The sequence below is a fragment of the Monodon monoceros genome, unplaced genomic scaffold (assembly GCF_005190385.1).
Source record: "Monodon monoceros isolate NGI ecotype Baffin Bay Population unplaced genomic scaffold, NGI_Narwhal_1 Super_Scaffold_1, whole genome shotgun sequence".
Lineage (NCBI taxonomy): Eukaryota > Metazoa > Chordata > Mammalia > Artiodactyla > Monodontidae > Monodon > Monodon monoceros.
In genome coordinates this window covers 40,506,410-40,529,386 of record NW_021703765.1, presented here as the reverse complement: position 1 = coordinate 40,529,386, position 22,977 = coordinate 40,506,410, and the positions used below count along the sequence as shown (strand labels likewise).

Below are 22,977 nucleotides of genomic sequence, written 5' to 3'. Positions count from 1 at the left end.
CCTCTCACCGCTGTGGCCCCTCCCGCTGCGGAGCACAGGCTCCGGACGCGCAGGCTCAGCAGCCATGGCTCACGGGCCCAGCCGCTCCGCGGCATGTGGGATCTTCCCAGACCGGGGCACGAACCCGTGTCCCCTGCATGGGCAGGCGGACTCTCAACCACTGCGCCACCAGGGAAGCCCTGAACAAATATTTTGATTATCCTTCTGAGAGCTTGGGAGGGTTGCATTTCTCCACATACTTTGAAGTTAGGTGTGGCCATGTGATTTGTTTTTGCCAATAGAATATGTTAATTCAGGCCAGAAGCTTAAAGAGTCAGTATGAAATTTTTCTCTGCTCTGCCTTGGCAACCGGAGTAAGGTAAACCGTGGAATTTCCATCAATCTGAGTACCAGAGGAAGAGAAATGGAATACAGACCTAGGTAACTTACCATAGACGTGTGACATGAAAAGAAATAAATCTTTACTTATATAAGCCACTAAGATTTGGGGATTGTTGTTATGACTGCCTAACCTAGCCTAGCCTCTAAAAGATACAGGCGTTGGTTCTAAGAGGGCCCAGTGGCTGATGACAAGGAAACTGATGCTGGAAGGTGGAAAGATGGAAGTGCACGTTATGGTATGGAAAACCACTAGGTAAAAACTGTTGTTTGCTTTTACTTGGATGGTTCATCAGTTATTTAATAAACTTCCACCTCCAAGGGAAGAGGTCTGAAAACAGAATGTTGATAGTGTGTATTGGTTGCTGTCGGCTGTGCTTGGCAAGATCTGCAAAGAAGAGGTGATCTCACAAAAAACATTGGCCTATTTATAAGTAGGAGTGAAAGAAATAGTCTCAAAATCTAGGAGCGTGCAGCATTGGAAGAAGCAATGTTTTTCAGTCTCATCTGGGAAAAGATGAAATTGAAAAGAATTTTGAGCAAAAAAGGTAAATTAAAACTCAGCTTCTGAGGGCTGGGATGAATTGGGAGATTGGGATTGACATATCCACACTATTAATGTTATGTATAAAATAGATGACTAATGAGAACTTACTGTATTGCACAGGGAACTCTAGTCAGTGCTCTGTGGTGACCTAAATGGGAAGGGAATCCGAAAAAGAGGGGATATATGTATACGTATAGCTGATTCACTTTGCTGTACAGTAGAAACTAACACAACATTGTAAAGCAACTATGCTCCAATAAAAAGTTAAAAAAACAACTCAGCTTCTGTCCATCAACAGAGGAATGGATAAAGAAGATGTGGTATGTATATACAATGGAATATTACTCAGCCATCAAAAAGAACAAAATAATGCCATTTTCAGCAACATGGATGGATCTAGAGATTGTCATACTGAGTGAAGTAAGTCAGACAGAGAAAGACAAATAACATATGATATTGCTTATCGTGGAATCTAAATAAGGGGTACAAATGAACTTACCTACAAAACAGAAACAGAGTTATAGATGTAGAAAACAAACTTACGGTTACCAGAGGGTAAGGGTGGGGAGGGACAAATTGGGAGATTGGGATTGACATATATACACTACTATCTATAAAATAGATAACTAATAAGCACCTACTATATAGCACAGGGAACTCTACTCAATACTCTGTAATGGCCTACATGGGAAAAGAATCTAAAAAAGAGTGGATATACGTATATGTATAACTGATTCACTTTGCTGTACACCTGAAACTAACACAACATTGTAAATCAACTATACTCCAATAAAAATAAAAAAAAAAAAACCCTCAGCTTACTGACAAAGAAAATTAAAAGTACGGCTTTTGGAGTTCAGAGTTTTTGGGCACAAGTCACCAGTTCTCCTTGCTTGGCCCTCCAATAAACCTTTCTCTGCTCCGAACTCCAAAAAAAAAACAGAAAAAGTATTGCTTTCATAGTAATTTTACCACCTTAGAGTATCTTAGAAGAAAGTTTCAATGAAAGGAGAGACACTCAGCAAACTCTTGTGACTCAGGGAAAAGAGTAAAAAGGGAGCTTTCCCAGCAGAGCCAGGTAGATAGACAAATATAGAGAGTATTAGGGAGGGAGGGAAAAGAGAGAGAGAGAGAAGAGAGAAATGGCTATAAGAAAACAAAGGAAAAAGCAATATAAGAAGTATATCAGAAAAGTGCATATGGTCACTGGCCATGGAGTAGATGGAAATATAAATATAAGAAGGCAGCTAAGTGTTTTAGAGGATGAATTACCAAAAGATTCACCAGTCTGGACTACGAGAGGCTGTGACAATTTGAGACTTAAAATAACCATTGTCCCATAAATGTCTTAGACATGAAATGTACTTAGAAAACTCTTCCACTCCTAGGAAGTGTACAATCCTCAGGTTCACTTCAGATCAGGAAGATAATGAAAAAAGAAGAATCTTCCGAACAGTGGAACCATGGCCATGGAGAACAAAGGCTGATGAGCAGAATTAGGGAGGACTCTCATCAGGGAACACAACTTTGGATAGGCACCCTTCCAAATGCCTATTTGGTGGGGTTGCTAAATTGCTATGCTGTTTCTAAATTAAAGAGTTTGCCGTGTTCATACTGTCCCTAATCTATCACTGTGCATTTTGTGTTAGGGAGCCAGATAATTTGTCTCTTTATTTGGTTTCCAGATCAAGAGGAGTCTCCAATGAACCCTGTGACTGAGCAGAAATGACAAATGTCATTTTTAATTGCCAGTGCAAGATGCTTGCAGCTCATTTCTCCCCCTGCTGTGCCGATGGTAGAAATGCCTGTTAAGGTAGAGCCTCATATGCCTGGATCCCTGAATGACTCAGACATCCTCTGCCAACCTGTGCTGGCATTTAGCATGAGTTAGAACTAAGATTTTTGTTGGTTTAAGATTTTGGAGTTGTTTCTTACCACAGCATAATCTAGCCCATCCCAACTGATACACATAGCTTCATGCTAGAAATAGAAATTTCATCCTGAGTCAAAAGTGTGTCTTCTTCAGATGGCCAAGAGGCACATGAAAAGATGCTCAATATTGCTAATTATTAGAGAAATGCAAATAAAAACTACAATGAGGTACCACCTCACAGTGGTCAGGATGGCCATCATTAAATGTCTACAAATAATAAATCCTGAAGAGGGTGTGGAGAAAAGGGAACCCTCCTACACTGTTGGTAGGAATATAGGTTGTTGCAGCCACTATGGAAAACAGTATGGAGGTTCCTAAAAAAGTAAAAATGGAGTTGCCATATGATCCAGCAATCCCACTCCTGGGCATATACCCAGAAAAAACTATAATTAAAAAATATACATGCACCCCTATGTTCATAGCAGCACTATTTACAATAGCCAAGACATGGAAACAACCTAAATGTCCATCAGCAGATGAATGAGTAAAGAAGATGTGGTATATATATACAATGGAATACTACTCCGCCATAAAAAGAATGAAATAATACTATTTGCAGCAACATAGATGGACCTAGAGATTATCATACTAAGTGAAGTAAGTCAGAAAGAGAAAGACAAATACCATAGGACATCACTTACATATGAAATCTAAAATACAACACAAATGAACATATTTATGAAACAGAAACAGACTCACAGACATAGAGAACAGACTTGTGGTTGCCAAAAAGGAGGTGGGTGAGTAGGGACGGATTGGGAGTGTGGGATTAGCAGGTGTGAACTATTATATATAGGATGGATAAACAACAAGGTCCTACTGTATAGCACAGGGAACTATATTCAATATCCTGTAATAAACCATAATGGAAAAGAATATGAAAAAGAATATATATATAACTGAGTCACTTTGCTGTACAGCAGAAATTAACACAGCAGTGTAAATCAACTATACTTCAATAAAATTTAAAAATATATATGTAATTAGGTTAAAAAATAAAATGTATAAGTGTTACAAAAAGAAAAAAAAAGTGTGTCTCCTTCCTCAAACCTTTGATGATAGGAGCAGAAGACAAGATTCACTTCTTTTTGGTTATAAAACAATACAAAATGGAGTCAAATAGAATAAAAATGTATCAAGGGGCTTCCCTGGTGGCACAGTGGTTAAGAATCCACCAGCCAATGCAGGGGACACGGGTTTGAGCCCTGGTCCAGGAAGATCCCACATGCCGCGTACCAATTAAGCCCGTGCGCCACAACTACTGAGCCTGCGCTCTAGAGCCCGAGCCACAACTACTGAAGCCCGCATGCCTAGAGCCTGTGCTCTGCAACAAGAGAAGCTGCTGCAGAGAGAAGGCTGCGCACCGCAATGAAGAGTAGCTCCCGCTCGCCGCAACTAGAGAAAAGCCCACATGCAGCAATGAAGACCCAACATAGCCAAAAATAAAATAAATTAAATAAATAAAAATTTAAAAATGTATAAGGAAACACTATATTACAGATGCTGAGCCCAGAATTTTATTGTATTATTTTATTTAATTTTCACAATAAATCTAAGAGGTGAGTATAATTATATTCACAGTGCAGATGACAAGGATCAGAGACGAAGCAGCATGACCAAAGGCTCACGGTCAACAATGTCTGGGGGTATATTTCCATTTAGACCTGTCTGTCCTGAGACATGTTGCTCTGTGTGTGTGTGTGTGTGTGTGTGTGTGTGTGTGTGTGTGTGTGTGTAGTTTCATTTTTGCCACTGCTTCCGAGGCAGATTTAAAATGTCAAGAAATCTTCATTGAATTATGGCTTGTCAGTAATCTTCCATGCAAATTTCATCACTTACACGTCTTAATTTGCAGTTTAGTTCATAAACCAATATTATATTCTTGACCTCTAGGAATAGGATATTTATTCAATTAACCTGTACTAGTTCTACTCTCTGGACGTGGAACTAATCCAAGTGCATTGGATCCATTTAGATTTTCATGGGTGCAATGGGTCGGCACAGATTAAATCCCATTCATCTGCTTGGAGTCTTGACTAACAGCACTTGTTGGTGAGACAGACTGGTGTGGTACGTGAGGCAGCACTGTTTGAGAGAAACACAGAGGCCAGTGTTCTATTCCTCGTCCTGCCACTAAATCATCGTGGGACTCTGGGTACGACACCTCTGCTCTTTCAGTCATTTAAAGTAAAAACCAAAATTGTGAATGTGCCATAGAAGTGCTTCCGTGGTCTGGTTTCTGCTAATGTCTTTAGCCATACGTCATATCTTTCTCCCTCTCACTCTTTGAGTTCAGCCATGCACCTTCTTCCTACAGGGTCTTAGGACTTACTTTTAACTAACCTGAAGCAATCGTCTCTCATATCTTTACCTGAGCTACCTCTGCCTCATCCTTCAGATCTCAGCTCAAGCGTCACTTCTTTGGTGGTATCGTCCATGACTCCTACACTAGATCTGGTCTCTCCATTACATGACTTTATATATTTTATACCCTTCCTTCAGAGCACCATCACATTTTGCTATTCTATATTGCTATCTGGAATTATTTACTAATGCTGATTCCCCCACTAAACTCTAAGCTTGGTGAACACATGACGCTATTTGCTTTGACTCATCATTGTTTCTTCTGTATCTAGGACAATGCCTGCTACATAGAAGGTATCACTTATATTTGTTAAATGAATGAAATTAATGTGTAAAATGAGAGGGTTGGGTAAGAAGATCATTTAATCTTTCAGTGCTCACATTCAATGGTTTCCTGGACTTCGCGTGCAATTTGCCTAGGATTGACACAGAGCAAATCCAAGCAACCCGTATCACTCATACCTCCTTCATGCCAGATTCAGTAGCAAATACCACAGCTGGTGTGTAAAGAAGGCCTCAGTATTATTGGTACCCATGCTGTTCTCTGGAGAAAAAGCATTTGCTATATTCAAGGGAGGTATATATAAACAAGAAATAAAGTTAACTGGTTTTTCTAGTCACCCAACTTACTTGAAGTACAGTATATGGAGTGACCACCACACATTTTTTTAAAAAAATCTATGAAAAATCCACTAATGCACCAGTGCATGAATACACAGAAGCAAATAATTCAAAATATATAGCAATGTGCAGCCATGGATACCAAATTAGAATTGAGCTCATTGAAGGTAAAATTAGATGCTAACATATTTTAAAAGTCCAAACACAATTCTCTCTCCTTCTTCTTTGTCCAATGTCCTGGAAACAATTACTCCATGAATTGAAATTCAAAGTTCCAAGCTAAGAGAGAAGAACTGCCATGCCATTTTTTAAAACCTTTAGATCACTGTGTTTTCACTAAAAATAAAAATGAGAGGGGTATGTCTACTCTCAATTCTTAATTCTTGAACCTATCTTAGGAATTCCTTGAAACGGTCCCATACAATAGGGCTCTTGGTTAACTCTCCAGCCCCACCAGCCCCACCACATACCTCCCCAACCTCAGGCTCTCCTATAGATACACAAATTCATTTCAGTTTCTAGAAGGCACCAAGTCTCTCTTGCCTTTTGGCACTCCCAGTACTGGACCCTTTTATTAAAATACTTTATCACCCACCTCTTTGCATCAATAATTCCTACCTGTTTTTTCCAGCTTTACAGAAGGTCACTTTTAGGAAAGCCTCCCTAACCTCCCACGTTTAGATGAAGGGCCCTTTTTGTGCTCCCATAGCAGCCCAGCTTCCCCTGTCTATCCCTCAGCACACTCTTACTGTCATCGCTTCCTCTGGTTCTTGGAAGGAGAGATGATCACATTCTACTTTACCACCCAACACAGAGTGGGTATGCAATAACTGCTTGCTACATAAAGGAATAAGGTCTGTAGTTAAGTCTAAATTCTTCCCAGGCATTTTGAGTCATTCTGGAAGCACATAGTTGTTTTCTGAGGTTCTCCTGCAACGAGAGGGGTACTATCTACAGACCCTACCTATCTGTCTAGAAATTAAATTAAATTAAACAATTTGTGGGCTTTGGTTCTTGGTAATAAAGATCATATGAATAGAGGAAACCTACAGGTATAAAACCCTCAATTAAGCTTACTTTTTATTTCTTTCAAAACAAATTATAAGAAATGATTGTTTTCGACTAACTTGCCTTTCCTCTCAATATAACCTCAAGGAACGGAAATGAACTGAAATCAAGAAACAGAGGACCAAGAAAAAAGTCTGATCAAAACTGTCAATGTCGGGCTTCCCTGGTGGCGCAGTGGTTGAGAGTCCGCCTGCCAATGCAGGGGACACGGGTTCGTGCCCCGGTCCGGGAAGATCCCACATGCTGCGGAGCGGCTGGGCCCGTGAGCCATGGCCGCTGAGCCTGCGCGTCCGGAGCCTGTGCTCCGCAACGGGAGAGGCTACAACAGTGAAAGGCCCGCGTACCGCAAAAACAAACAAACAAAAAAAACCTGTCAATGTGCAGGTTTATTATTCCCTGAATAACCAGCAATTAAACCATTCTCCATTGCTCAATTATCGGATAAACATCAAATCTATATTTATCTTTTGGAACTGAAGTTCAATGTCTTAGATAAGATGTGTTTTCTCAGTAGTCTTTCTTCAACATTTATGGAAAGTATATATTTTTTTTAAAAATGAAGAGTCCACCAGCCTCTGATCTTTGTTACTCTCCTAAAAGAAATAGATGATGCCCAGCCCCGGGACCGTTCCTGTGTGGTGGATGGGATCAAGTTCACGGTCCTCCATGAACCAGAGAAGACAACCCAGGAAACCTCTGCACAATGGTTTCTTTTATTTTCTACGAATGAAAAAATCCAAGTCCCCAAATCCTTGCACTACCAAGCAAAGAACAGAATTGTAAATTGAAAGGAAGAGGAAAAAAGGCATTTCCCCCTCCCTCTAATAAATGGAACTGCAAGTGGCCAAAAGAAGGAGCACACCTTTCTAACCTAGCTCTTCTAGTTTTTATTCTAACCTTATTAAAGGGAACTCCTCAGCAGCACATGGAGAGATAAATCTATATTTTGAAATCCTTTTTCCTGGTATTGCTCACAGAAAACAATAAGAAGCATCTAATAAGTAGAATCTCTTATCTGAAACGTAGGAAAAAGGAAGTCAATTTCCGGGAAACACATGGTCAGTGGGGAACCCAAATAGAATAGACAGCCCCTCTGTACTGTCTCCTGGGAAGGAAGGTAAGCTGCTTCCACACGAGGACTTCATAAAAACTTTGATGTGTCAGTCATATGCTATGAAAGTACATAGTAGCCATGGGAACTGTTTTGTTTGATCTTTAAACGAAGGATTTAGGACCTGCAAAGTGCAAGAGGCATGCTTTCTGCATTGGCCATTTTAGTATTCATGTCTCCTGTACTGCTTCCTAATAGGTTAAGAATGAAATGGAAGACTGCGTGCAGGAGTGAGAAAGGCAAGAAAAGCAGTACTGTAAAATAAAAATGAACAAAAGTGCATTTCAACTTCCCTTTCATTATTAACAGTCAAGAGAACAACGCCAATACTTAACATTTCACATTTACAAAAGGACCTACCGTCATTTTTACAGGGTATTTCTCAGTACTTTGCTCATAGAGGCTGGGGAATATGTTACTATTCTTAATATTAATTCTATAATGTTAAATAAGTGATTTTTTTCCAAAGAGGAGGATAAAAATGAAGGTTGTGTTAGTATGTTACTAAGTCTTTTCAGTGAGAATAATCATCCCCTTTGCTGTCTGGGTAGACCAAGCCACTGGTGAGTTGACTGTTGAATTCTGTTTTCTTTATGTTAGGTAGAACCATTTTTTCACTTCCACTCACCTCCACTCCATTCAATTTCTTGTTATTTGTGGACCCCTTATATAGTGTTTCTAAAACATAAATAACATAACAGAATAAGAGCTAAAGAAAATTATGACTGACTTTCCTTTTAATTCTTCTTGGTTTTATTACATGCGTAAGTGGTGTGGCACCCATAAGTGGGCAGCTGTGCTCCTGCCTGTGGATGGCACTCTTCTAAAAGCAGCACGTCTGTGAGACAGGCTGGAAAATATTTGCTCAAGCCAAGTGGTAAAGGATTCTAAGATTCAGAGGCTCTAGCTAATCTCAGGTTTTCGGTTTTTGCTGGTTACCTTATTTGTTAGATTTTATGGAGAGAGTCATTCAGTAAATGAGCAGACGCCACACCAGGAACTGTCTGCTAGCATTAATTGTCATCTTCAACTCCCTGCCAATTAGCTTGGCAGTTCTTTGGGGTCAAAAAAAAAAAAAAAAAAAAAGACCGTGGGAAGCTCTGTAATCCCTAATGTTTCATTGGATTTGGAGAGAATATGGATACTTTCTTATTCCAATAAGAAACATTTCTTCATTTATTATTAGGTGGGCCAAAGAGTGTGGAAATTGATCAGTTACCTGACTTATTCAGTTTAGCCAAATAAGATGCCTTAATTAAAAAATACAACCCAGCAGCAGAAATCATCCAAATAAACTGTCTATATTTCTCCAATAAACCTAAAAAATATGCTTTCACTTGGGACCATGTAGTCACAGCCCAGCAAGTAATAAACTCTATATTTTAAAGTACAAGCCAAGTGAAATGAAGAGTACAAGTAGACATTTATTTCAAAGCTGTGAGCTGCCTGAGTACAGAAAAACGATTCAAGATCTTTGAAAATGTTCCCATTATTTGAACTTTTCTATACATTAATGTCTTTATTTCCTTCCATTTCAAATCTGATGAATGGAGTCAACAGAAACCCATCTATCTTTACTTCTTAGTCTGCCTATGACTACATTCAACATATAAAAACTAGAGAAACTGGTCTCCCTACTGAACCAGTGGGTCTTTGTGTTGTGTCTGTTAAAATGTAATTTGTCTCCCCTCTTCCTGGAGAGCTTGAGTTGACTGAGGCCTCCAAGGTACAAAGGTACATACAGTTCTTACGCTAATATTGGTAACAGTGTTACAAAAATAGCAATAGTATCTGCAATTTACTGAGTTCCTGCTATGTGCTAGATGATTTACAAACACAATTTTATTTTAAAAATACTCAAAGGATGCTGTAGAATGAAGAAACCATGACTCAGGACATGCATATGACTTGCTCAAGGTCACAGATGTGGGTTTCAACCCAGGTCTGACTGACTCAACTTCGTGCTTTCTTACTACATCTTGCTAAGTAAAGAGTTAAATCAGGCAATATGAAAAATTGAAGTAGGGTGACCCTATGTTCCAGTCTATACCCGTTGCCCCAGCATAATTAACAGATCCCCATTTCATGCTCTAAAGTCTCCTAGGTTGAACAATAGATTGGATGATCACCCTGTCTCTGAACAAGGCTTGAAATGAGCCTAAGACTTTTCTTATGTATTGTTCATAATGCTTTAATTAATCTTTTTGCCTTTAACGTAGGGCTTCAAACCACTAGAAAATTGGACCTTGCCTGATGTATTTGGGAGAAGAGATGGATTTGTGAGTGAATACCATTTATCGCTTGGGTGTAATATCTCCCTGCCCCTTGGCCTCTGTTTCTCTGTCATCTCTCATCAAGAATCTCTTGTTCTTCCTCTTTCCTCTCTCCTCCTCCCCGTATCCATGTCTACTTCTGTGGAGGCTTTCTCTATTGATCAAGTGTCAGAAAATTGATTCTTTGGTTTTACTTTAGCTTGAGTTTCTGACGAATCTTGAAAATACAGCTTGCTCAACTCATTCAGATGTTTAAACCACTATGAACGGTATTTTTGTCAAAAAGAGAATGAAAATCATTTGAAGGCATCTCTAACTTATTTTTCTTCCTTCCTAATCTGGCTTCTACTCTCCATCACTTTGTTACTACAACCAGAGTGTACAGGTGTCCAGGGAGCTTTCTCATTGCAGTTCCTGGACGACGCTACTGCAGGTTTCGCTGGGGTAAGCCAGCTCCAAAATGTATTATTTCAAGCACCACCTCACATGTCTTTGCTCCTTTCCTGCATTTATGGGCAAACTGTTGTCCTGTTTCTGTTATTTTAAAGGGCTTTCAGTAAGAGAAGAGGAAATGACTTTTTAAAAAATCTGCTAAAATATATAACTGCTTAAAAGACACATGCAATAAGAAAATCTAACTTTCACTTTTGTCGGTTTTAAATGTATGGCTTTGATTTATGGATCAAAATTGCTCACTTATTATTTTATCTATACAGCTCTGGGCAATTTTGACAGTTAAAATTTAGTTTTATTGACCAGTGCAGCCACGGTGCCCACAAGGGGACCGGTGCACACAGTCCCCTGCACTCAAGAAATGATGATTTTTGATTCCATGACTGAGTCAGATTGGGAATCATAACCGATGTAACAATAAGTTCCAAATCTCAGTGCCCAAGGCAAGAGGTTTGCTCTAAAACACAATCACCCTTTAAGGAGGGGAGGAGAAGAATCTTGGGTGGAAGTTTCAAGCACAATTTAATGCAGCAGGGAGAGGTCCTGGGTATATCTGTCCATCTGAACTGTGGAGCAGTGGAAGGGGATGGTTCTCTAAAGACCGGGGACCACAGATTAAAGGTTAATGTGGAAAGATGCCTAAAAATCAAAATGAACATTAGTTACAGAGACAATGAACATTAGTTACAGAGACAACGAACTAAACAATCATTCTGACATGAGAAAATTTACTAGTGCTATTAACCAAGCTTTCCCTTTCCCAAGAGCAAAACCATAATGGAAGAATTTCTTTTGGAAGATCTCGGTCTTCCCTCTCCCTCTGTGGGAACACACACAGAAACACCAACTCAAGTGCACTGATTTTAGGCCACTTTTAATTTAGGCCTCTTCCACTACCAAATCGGCCACTCCGCAATGTTAATTTAGTCTTTGACTTTAAGTCCCCTGTGATACATAAACACACCTCCAAAGGGTAACAAATCAATAAAATGTCTAATTTGATTAACCATGTTTTCAAATTCATCAAGATAGCTCTAACCCGAAATAAATAGGTGGGTAAGTAAATAAAGAAAGGCACTCACTTGTGAGGATTTTCCACGTCTTCTTTTCATCATCATAGTACTGAACCAAATTGCTGGGGAGCCGGTCCGGCCCAGGAGGCAATCCACCAACCAACAACAGCATTTTCTTGTTAGAGCGAATTCTTCACCCAAAACAAAAGAGGAGAAGAATAACCACATTATTGTAGAGCCTCTTTAGTGGCAACAAAATCATAACCATCAAAAGAATGTTCCCTGCTTGCAGATTTCTATTTCATTTTTTTCTGTTTCTTCTCCCATTCATGTCTCAACAGTTTTTTTGAACCAAGCAGAAAAATGATCAGAAGCATGGCATATCCCCATACTCAAGGAATAATAAGCTCCTTTTATGCAATTTGTGAGAGGTTCATTCTAGAACGACCTTTTTCTTGTATTATCCCTTTAAATCATCACTCTTTACACCTGAGTACACAGGAAATGCTCTGGAGTTGTGCTGAGGTTAAGCATTAAGGTTGCACGTCAAAAATCGTATTAGTCAAAATCATTATCAAAAACCATTCTCCACTCAAAGAACCTTGAAAAAATTAAGGTTATGCAGAGACTTTGTGAGCCAACTCTTTCATCACCCAGCGAGCTTCAAATACCAGTTTGGTACAATTAGCACAGGGCTTACTGGGGTGGGTTCACCAGCACGAACAGGACTTTCTGTTGAATTTAGCTGAGACTTCCACCTTCATCCTCTTCCCAGCCCCTCCTCTCCCTCCCCCCATCCCAGGGCACCAGGGGCGACACAGCAGCACCAATTGGTAAAAATGAGACTGTGAGGTTGTTTTGAGCCTCCCCAGAGTGGAGCCCTGCCAACGCTTGCCTCTGATCCAGCAGCATGAACTTGCTCAGCTGTGCAAAGTCACTCTAATTCCCTCCCTCTGTTTTTCTACCTTCTCCCCCCAGGGGGCAACCGCTGAAAGGAGTGACTACCCACCCATCAAGAGCTAGCAATTCGCTGCTATTACGCGTGACTGTGATTCCCAGTCTGCCCGGCAGTTCCTGAGAACAGGCCTGCAATGTCTCATATGCAGTGAAAGCTGTAAGATGCACCCTGGCCGGCACACTCGACCTGATGGATGTATGACCCTCGGGAACAGTAATGGACTGAGCTCACTTGCGATTGGACGGAGGAGGGGAGACCCAGCCCCCCACAGGTGTCCTGCTGATTTAACGGTTGCTTTACATATAATTGAAACTTTCGTTCACCTGAAAGGCTGAAGGTGGTGGTGGAAGAAACGAAACAAGCATGATTGAAGGAAAAAGTCAGTAAATGTAAAAGGGTTCCTCTTAGATATGCTCACCACCCACAGCGTGGCTCAGAATCTGTTATTACATATTCAGCCTGGTCGTTCTGATTCAAGGACGCTTGGCGAAGTACGCCCTAGTGGAGAAGCACTGTTTGTTGGTTAAGAACCTAACATTCGGAGAGTTAACTGAATACAGTTAATGACATTTCCATGGGAAGGAAGGGAACAAGAGAATTCCTTTAATGAAACTCTGGTGCCATAGAATGCCTCATATATGCCTCAGCAGAAAAAAATACCTTCTGGAAAACCTCCTATCAGGGACTCATGCATAGGGGGAGCTGTACTTGTAGAAGAATGTTCAATGTGATATCAGCTTGCAATATTAATTTTGCCACAAACAAAAAAACTCGACTTCTTTGAAGCTGAAGTACTTTGGAACTGTACCCATATGCCTTATAGATCAGTAGTTGGGAAACAAAAACAATACAATAGCAAAGAGCTCCATATTTTGAGGATGTCAACGATTGGGGTGGTTTGTTCACAGGGGTTAAGAAAATTCAGTGCAGTAAGTACCTCTCTTTTATTCGCAAACAATACATAATTCATGTGCCATATAATCTCCTAAATGCCTGGTTACAGGACTAATATAAGACAATTTTTTCCTGTAGGTTTAGCTCAAATAATCAACCACTCTGTGAGTATAAGTTAAGATGAAAGCCTCTATATTTTTAGATGGCTGTCAGTTTCCACGTGTAGACAGACCTGTTCAACGGGAAGTCACGATTCTGTGGCTGTCGTGATTTGACACATGTATGTGCTCTAGATTGAAGGTGGGGAAAGATGGACCGTATCTACCGGTTAGACATAGAGGCAAGGACTCATTGGAATGGTGGTATGACCAAAGCAATGTAATTAAATCTTTGTTTTAATATTTAAATAAATGTACTGCTTTTAAAATGTGTTTCATGAGTGACAAAGGGAGATAAACTCATGGCTCAAATATGTTTGTAAGGGCGTTTCATTCATTGATAAGGCTAGTTTCCCTGGACCAATCCCATTGGTGATTTTCACCACCTCCTTAGATGGACCATCTCTGCAGATGGGGAGCAGATTGAGAGTATTTGTGCCCAAAAAGCCAGTCATTGCCATCTGTCCCCTAAGAACTGGACTGAGATTACCGATAAATAAACCACTGATCAAATGGCAAATGGTAACAACTTCCACCCTGCCAGCAAAGACACTGTTTAAAGGCTAGCTGGCATAGCAGCTCTGAGAGACTTCACATCAACTAGGACAAGTCTCTAAACCACCCAGCCCTCCTGAAGAATTACATGGAAGTAAAGGAAACCCCAGCTCCCCTCATTGGCTGTGTGTTTTCTGTAAAGGTGCAGTTCTCCTAGTAGTTCATTACATTTGGCCTTCTTAGTGAATGAAGACACATTCTAAAGCTTTTGCACTATTATATTTATATCATCACTCATTCAATTTATGGCTTTCTTCCTTGCAGTATTTTGTTTCTAGAGTTTAGTGTTACTCAATGTTCCAACCCGGTATTGATATTATTTAATTCTAAACAAAGCTTAAAACTCTACCTTGTGAAGGTGAAGCACATAGAAAGCAAAAACAGGATAAAGCACGTGAGAAGTAGCATATAGTACAGAAGAAAGAACACATAAAATAACAAAACACATGTAAGTGGTTTTCTCACCATTTTCTCCACTGACTCTCAAAACAGCCCTACGTCATAGGTATAGTTCCATTTTATAGGAAAGTGAGAAAGTTCTTAGAGTCAAATAAAGCGGCAGAAACAGTGTTCAGACCTAGCCCTTCTAACTCTACCAGGTCCATGATCTTTTTAAAATTCAAATTTATTTAAAAATTTTTTATTTTACCGTAAATTCTGGTTAAGACCCAGGTGACCTGGATTCTGGGGCTGATTTTGCTATTCAGCAGAGTGACTTTGTATAATTAACTTGGCTTCTTGGAGCCTATGTTTTCTCATCTTTAAATAGAGGAGTAATATCTGATCTGCATCTTCAAAGGATTGTCGTGAGAATGATGTAAAACAATGAGGTGAAAAGTTCTATGTAAACTCTAAGGTAAATTATTATTAATTTATCTTTAGTATTGACAATACGATGTGGGCTTTATTTCATTATGCCAATCCTGATTAGTTAAAAAAGAAAAGTAGTATTTTTCACAGAGATACTTGCTGAGTTCATATATTTAAATACAAGTTAATTAAGAGGGTTTCACTACCTAGCTGTTATCTTATAATTGTATGTTCTTAGAAAATTATCATTTTAATTATATTGGCTATCTTGAGCCTTGTTATAAGAAAGTATACATCAGACATCACATAAAACTGTGAACATTTCTGGATCCAAATAAGGAGACCTAATGGAGATTAGTCTACATTTCTTATTTCTTAAGAATAAAACAAATGAGAAACACCAGCACATATTTTACTTTGATATAAATGCAGTGTCAACTATTCAATTACTCCTAGAAACTAATACACGTGAATAATTCCTGTGGAAAAGCTTCCATTCTCTTTACAGTGTGCAATTATAATCGTGACAATGACAATAATGACAGATAATAATGAATGCATATTGGATATTGAAACCTCTGATTATCATGCCACTTATTTGATGTGTGTGAACTTCAATTTGAAAACGCCATGAAAAAAGATACCTTGTGAACTAGAAAAGTAAAATTAGAAGAATCTGAATTAACTTGCTGAAGGGGGTTTCAATTATTCTCTTCTAAACAATTCCAGTGGAGCCTTACAGGTTTAATTTTAGATTAGGCAAAATCTACAATATTGCAATAATTAGAGTTCCTTCATAGGCAACATAGTATACTTTTTAGAAGCTCTTTACACAGGAAGCCAATTTAGCCAAAATTAATCTGTTCTCTTTAAGTCTGTTAATATTTAAAAAATACTCCTTTTTACTCCTCATCTTAGCACCACTTAGACCAAAGTAATATATTTAAGAGTTAAGTAATTAGAGAAACTTAAAGAGCTGAGTATGTCGTGATTAATAATATTATTTAGATGCCTTTGGGTCCCTAGATTCTTGCAAAGAAAAATATAAGGTTAAAAAGGCGATGGAATTTGAAGGTCTCCTTTGTTCCAGCTCAGTAATTGCCCAACATTTACCATGTGTCACATTTGTGCATGTGTGTGCGTGTGTATGCGTGTGCGCTCGCGCGCATAGGTACTTTGGTTCCAGGGATGAATGATTGAAGGATAACCTAAAACCTCCTGGTGTAAACAAATTTTTCATCATACTGGTGTTATAAGTATGGTAAAGTCTCATTTATTTATATTTCAGTGATTTGGAGCTTCAATAATTGGGAAACAGGCCAGATAAAGTTTTCCTTCCCCAGGATACATATAAAAATTTTTTATTAACTAGATTGCAAGAAGCGTTTTAACCAATTTAAGAAATCAGCCGGTCTGCTGGCACTTTAGAGCCACCCGTGTACATTTAGGCTAAGTTCATTTTGCAGATAACAAATCATTATTTGTTTACTAAAGAAAATGTTCTGCAATATTCTTAAGAATCATTAAGTCAGAGAGTTAGAAGAGAACTTTGAGGTCATCTCGTTCAGGGATTTCCAAGTCTGGCAAGTCATCAAAGTCATCTGAGGGGATTAAAAAATTAAGATTCTTGAGATAGATTCTTAGGTCCTAATTCCTGGAGATGATGATTCAGTGGGATGAAGCCTGAAAAATCGATAATGTTTCACAGTTTTCTGGTTGATCCTGACACACAGCCAGACTTGAGGCCACTGATTTGGTCCAGTTCTCTACATAATGTAGAAATCCTTTCAATAGTTTTTTTAATAAGCATTCTTATTAATTTGGAAATTTATAATGAAATGGACCTTAGTTTTTCAAACGCACTCTGTTGTGGAAAGTTGTTGGCCAGTTGTGTTAGATTGATTTTTTTCTCCTTATGCTGAGCTGAGAATCTGCCAAAGTCTTTCAGAGAAAAAGAGCAAAGGTGCTGTCATGGCAGCACCTCCGATAACGGCAGATGGTTGCTATATGTCTTCTCTTTAGCATGTTGAAAATGTCCATTTCTTTCTGAAAAACTTTCCATTTTCCTTATTAAAAATGTACTCAATGTACCTTATTAGAACTGTACACAATATAACAAATATGATATTGATATGTGATGTGATGTATCTTTTTAAGGCTTTTTAAAAATCACAATGGTCTTTCAGCTGTCACAATGCAGTGCTGGTTCCAGCTGACTACAAATACAGATTGTTTTTAAAAAAACCAACCCAGGTTGTCAAGTCAGGCTTTTCCCTATCCTATCTTTCTTCTAGTTAAGTATTTTAAATATCAATGCATTACCCTTTTTAAATGCTTTTATACCCTCTACTGATTGAGACACTTTGTTTCAATTAATTTATCATTTAGCAATTATTAATTGAGTTTCTACTATGTTCCAGTTTCTACTATGTTCTAAGCACTAAAGGTCATGGTGCGAACAAGAGGAATAAATTCCCTGTTCTTCGTGGCAGGTACTTCCATTCTAGTGGGGACATCTATTGGAAATATCACGATTCTCCAAGCAGGACAGCCTGGTTGTTAAGAGTGTAGGTCTCACAATTGGGGTGAGACTTTTGGCTTCCGCTGTTCTGAGATGAGTGACCCTGGGCTAGCTTCTTTGTCCTCTTGAATCTCGTGTGTAAAACTGGGATAAGAATAGACCTAAGGCATAGGTTTGTTTAATCTTCAGGATTAAAAACAATATATGCAAAGCATTTACAGTGGTGCTAATTAACTGCTGTCTATCACCATCCTCCGCTCATCGCCATCCTCCTCAGTATAGCTATTCCTTTGTGTAATCTGCAGGTTTGATAAGCGAGTAGCCCATGTCCACATCCAAATTGTATTACTTAGAAGTAATAGCATCACATTTCCATGGTTTAGATATTTTAGTCATCCCAACTCATTCTCTCTGAAATGATACATAAATACTGGGATTTTTACTCTGTAATTCCCCATATATGGTCTTCAGAGGTGTATTGCCATTTCTTTTTTTTAAACAAAAATGTAATGGAAAAACTAAGCAGTTTTGAAGGGGCAATGTAAATAGGGGTAGATAATAATTATTCCATCTTTTAAAGACCAAGTTAATTTTAATTTAAGAATCAGCCAGACCTGGACTGAAGTTCTCTTTTTACCACTTCATACGTTTATATACTTGGGCTGGTATTCAACCTCTTGAAGCCTCAGTTGCCTCATCTGTAAAGTGGGAATGTTGTGAGGGTTAAATGAAGTCATTTAAGCATAATTTGGAAAAGAAATGGCTGCAACTCGTAAACAAAATCACCTCCTAGATCTAGTCTCTTCAACCAACGAAGGGCACTTCGTGCTGCTGTTGCCTTTAAAGATGAATGTCTCTGCACAGCGAGGGGAGACAAAAACTGATGCTCCTGGGAATTCCCTGGTGGTGCAGTGGTTAAGAATCCATCTACCAATGCAGGGGACACGCGTTCAAGCCCTGGCCCGGGAAGATCCCACAAGTCGCGGAGCAACTAAACCCGTGCGCCACAACTACTGAGCCTTCGCTCTAGAACCCTCAAGCCACAAATACTGAAGCTTGCATGCCTAGAGCCTGTGCTCCGCGACAAGAAAAGCCACCACAATGAGAAGCCCGCACACCACAGCGAAGAGTAGCCCCCGCTCGCCACAACTAGAGAAAGCCCAAGCCCAGCAAAGAAGACCAAACGCAGCCAAAAATAGATAAATAAAAAATAAATAAATGTATAAAAACAAACAACAACAAAAAAAGCTGATGCTCCCAACATGATCCAGTAGGGAGAGGCTGGAGAAGACTGGAAGAAGTTATGCCTCTTTCCCACGACTTTCCAACTTCAGTGAACTTTGCTAACCCTATGATGGCTTAGCATTTTATACAAGCGGTGAGTGAATGGGCAATTTCACATCTGGTGGTACAGCAGTGGTGTTTGGTAGTGATCTGGAGGCAGGGAAATTCGGGAAGATGTAAAGCCCTGGGGATTCACAGAGACAAAGACAGGTTTTGGATTTCCACAGGCCTTTGGATTGAAGGGGTTTGCAACAATTTTACCAGATCTTTACCAGAAATGAAAAGCCACCAGCTGACATCTGAGTTGCATATGGAAAATATGCATGTAGTTCCCATAGTAATCAATCGATAAATGACAATGATTATTATTATGCATAATTATTAAGCTTACAAAGCACTCACTTGAAAATCCATCTTTGGAATTTTGGCAGTTTCTTTTATTGTTTAGAAGCCTTTTCAGGTACCATAGGTGCACTGTTTATAAACAGTCAGAGTATTTACTGCACAAGCAAGTTTAACAAAAATATAAAACCACTGGGCTTCCTACAATGGCATTGGTCTAGATCTCATTCATAAATTCAACCCACTCATTCTTGGCTGCCATCTCTCTCTGTTAAGGAAGTCCCCAAACCTTATGATATCCAACTCTCCAAACTGTATGGTAATCTTGACTCTTCTCTCATTTTCCTGCTATAGTCAATGTTGTACCAAATCCTATGGATTCTAGAGCTGTAACATGTACACACTGCTATATTTAAAATAGATAATCAACAAGGACCTACTGTATAGCACAGGGAACTCTGCTCAGTATTCTGTAACAACCTAATTAGGAAAAGAATTTGAAGAAGAATAGATACATGTATATGTATAACTGAATCACTCTGTTGTACACCTGAACCTAACACAACATTGTTAATCAACTATACTCCAACATAAAAAATATATATCTCTTCATTTCAACCGAACTGCCAGTAGCCTGATTCAGCTGGGCTGACTTTCTCTTGAGCTGTTGTAATAGTGATGTCCTTGCTTTGTGAGCTTCTGCTCCCATCTAATTTACCCTACATGCTTTGTCAAATGAATTTCAGCAAAGCCTGACATTAATGATCGATTACTTTGGTCCTCTTTTTATAAACTATCAAAGAATTCCCCATTACTTATCCTCGATAAAATGCACATATCCTCTACATTATAGCCTCCCTTTTCTCTCTTTGTCTCTCTCTCTCTCTCAAACACTCTCTCTCTCTTTCTCTGTCATAGGTAATTGCCTTGCTTGAGATTCTTTTCACGGATAAAACAGTTTCTGAGTTAAGATCTGAAAAACTTGAAAGAGCAATTTCAGATGGAAACTGCTTAGACCATGGGGGAAAAGTAAACAGAGAAAGATCCCAAATCAGTAGCCAGGAGGAGACTTTCCAGATCAGCTAGCCTTCCTTAAACTTCCAGCTTGAAGGGTACCCAAAAGTCGCCAGACGAGAGCTGCTACCCCTTTCTTAAATTTTTCCAGAGAAGTAAACTCCCTGGAGAACTTGTTCCAGCTGATTTGCTGCTGTATTTAGGTTTTTTTTTTTTTATCATAGCTGTTCTTGGTAATTACACAGTAGCTTTCATCAGAAGAGCCTTTAAATAGACCTGGTAATGCCTCTCTGAGGTAGGTAAACATAAAGTATCATTATCCCCATTTAACAGATGAAAGAATAGAGGAAAAAGGGTTTGGGCACCTTTTCCAGTGCCTCAGGATGGGTTTTATTTCTTCCATTTCACAGAGGAAATGTCTCTAGGGCTTTCGTACACAACCCTTCTGTGATTCTCAGGAATGGCTGAAAATGTCTTTGCTTCCATCTTCTGACACTTTATCTCCCGCCAGGAGTTTGGCTGCGTGGTAACTGGGGAATGGTCAGTCATATACAGTATTTAGTTTTCCTAAAATGGGAGTAACTTTACGATTCGTTTGATCATAAAGACAACACAGGCTCACTGAGAAAAATTCTTAGTTAAACACAAAAAGGACTTAGTACTACATAGGTACTCAGTAAATGCTTGTTGTAGGAATGAAGAAATGATGAATAAAAGAACGAACTGGTGAAAAGAGTCAAAGTCATTTGCAATCCCGCTAATCCAGATATATGTCATTACAGATTCTCATCATCCTTTTTTTTTCCTCATCTGTTTTAAGGTCTAGTCAGTGGGTGTGGTGATGGGGGTGTCAAAAGGCAAAAGGGAAAGAGGAAAAGCCACGTTTCTGAACCAAAATGTGGAAGTGTCAGAGGGTGACATATTGGAGAACAGACAGTCTTGTTGATTAACCCCCAAATCTAACCGCTACCTAGGATCAGTGTTGTCCCCCAGAATGGGAGCTACCCACGATAGAGGGAAGTTTACCCAATTTCAGTTATTAGCACAATACAGGGCTTTAATGATCTTTGCCATATCCATATATTATTTACTTTATATTTTATTTAAAACTGATCACTTTAAAATGCTTAATCCCTAGTGTGTTCTAGTCTTTCCCAATGGTGGCTGCTCTTTAGAACCACCTGGGAGAGCTTTTATAAAATATTTAGGGTCGGGGTGCCTCTCAGAGATTCTGATTTCATGATCTACTGTGGGACCCAGCATCGGTGTCTTTTAAAAATCTTTTTAAGCTTTCTGTGTGGTTCTAATATACAACCGGTATTGAGAATCATTGTTCCAGCAATTATATTTATGAATCATGGACTTCATGGGTTAACTGTGTTTTACCTCTAACACATGTTAAAATATAGTAATACCTAACGATTAAAATAAATTTAAAAATGGTTTCTTGTGTACCATCTGAAATGGTCTCACATTCTACCAGTGGCAGGTAAACCATAGTTGAGGACACACTAGAGTAACTGGAAGAAACCAGGACTTTAAAATCTTGAACCCTAGTCACATTCTGAAAACCTGTGACTCTGAAAACCTAGTCACATTCCAACTTGGCCCCTTCTTACAGGTTTGACCATGAGAAGCTCAACATGTTGAATGACTGGAGCTTTGCATGTTACAATTGTAGTGAACCATCTTCCCACTCCTTCACTTCTCACCCCAGCCCCCGTAGCACACTAGGACATTCTTCCACAATTCTTCACTGACACATACTGAACTCAGAATGTCACCGGGTCCTCCAGCATGCAGGTGGGGTAGTTTACTGATGTTTTTGCCACATTTCTCTGAACACCAAAGCTGTAGACTGGTTCATGATGGCAGAGGCAGATATGACAAAAGTGTCTTAAGGTCCTCATCTGAATCCATGAAATGTAAGCCTCCCCAAGGCTTAGTTCATAAGCCAGAATGGGTCTATCTTTATACTGTACATAGCATTTCACACTTCACTCCTTGTCCTTTGCTTCATGCAGAAAAATGGCTTCCAGCCACCTTTATACTCACTGCATTTCCACCCGTCCCCAACCTCCTAGATGAAAGCTTCCTTTGGTAACTAGAAGTAGTTGCATATCTTCTTTGCTTGATTACCTATATGATCTCTAATTCTAATACCTAGTACATAGTGACTTTCTGAGGAGCATGAATTGCAATGGGAATAGCATCTCATTAATCCTCCCTATTCCTGGGAGGAAGTTGTGTGGCAAGTATGACCTCTTCGACTAATCCTCCTGCCTCCAAGTGGGACTCGGGGTCTCCCTACTCACTAAAACAGATGCCACCCAACACGCTGGCAGGGACACCAATGTTTGTGTCATAGGAAAAAACTCAAGAGAGAAGTGGTTCTGTGCAGCCTGTCACCAAGGAGCTATTCAAGCTCTGTGTAGCCTAGTGATGAAAAGCGATAAAGCATCACTCTCATGCCAGTGATGGAGTCCTAAGTAATGCCTGCGTTTAAACCCCTAATAAAGGCCAATTATTAGACTACGCTGCCTCTTGAGAACCAGTCTCATTACTGAGACTTCTCTCTCTCTCCCTCCCATCTGGCCGCCTTTCTGAAGAGAAAAGAGTGACTTCCTGACCTGGGGAAATGTTGGTACCTGCTGCACAAGACAAAGTGCAGAAAGACACA

The 22,977-nt window shown here is 39.4% G+C and overlaps 1 protein-coding gene across 2 annotated transcripts in view; it reads right to left on the bottom strand.

Annotated features, from left to right (window-relative positions):
- Positions 1 to 22,977, bottom strand: part of KLHL14 (kelch like family member 14) — a 100,074-nt gene that overhangs the window by 60,138 nt on the left and 16,959 nt on the right. For both annotated transcript variants that reach the window (XM_029225169.1, XM_029225178.1), the window contains exon 2: positions 11,831 to 11,952. In XM_029225169.1, the coding sequence (XP_029081002.1) occupies positions 11,831 to 11,952 (122 nt within the window). The remainder of the gene's footprint in view (positions 1 to 11,830; positions 11,953 to 22,977) is intronic.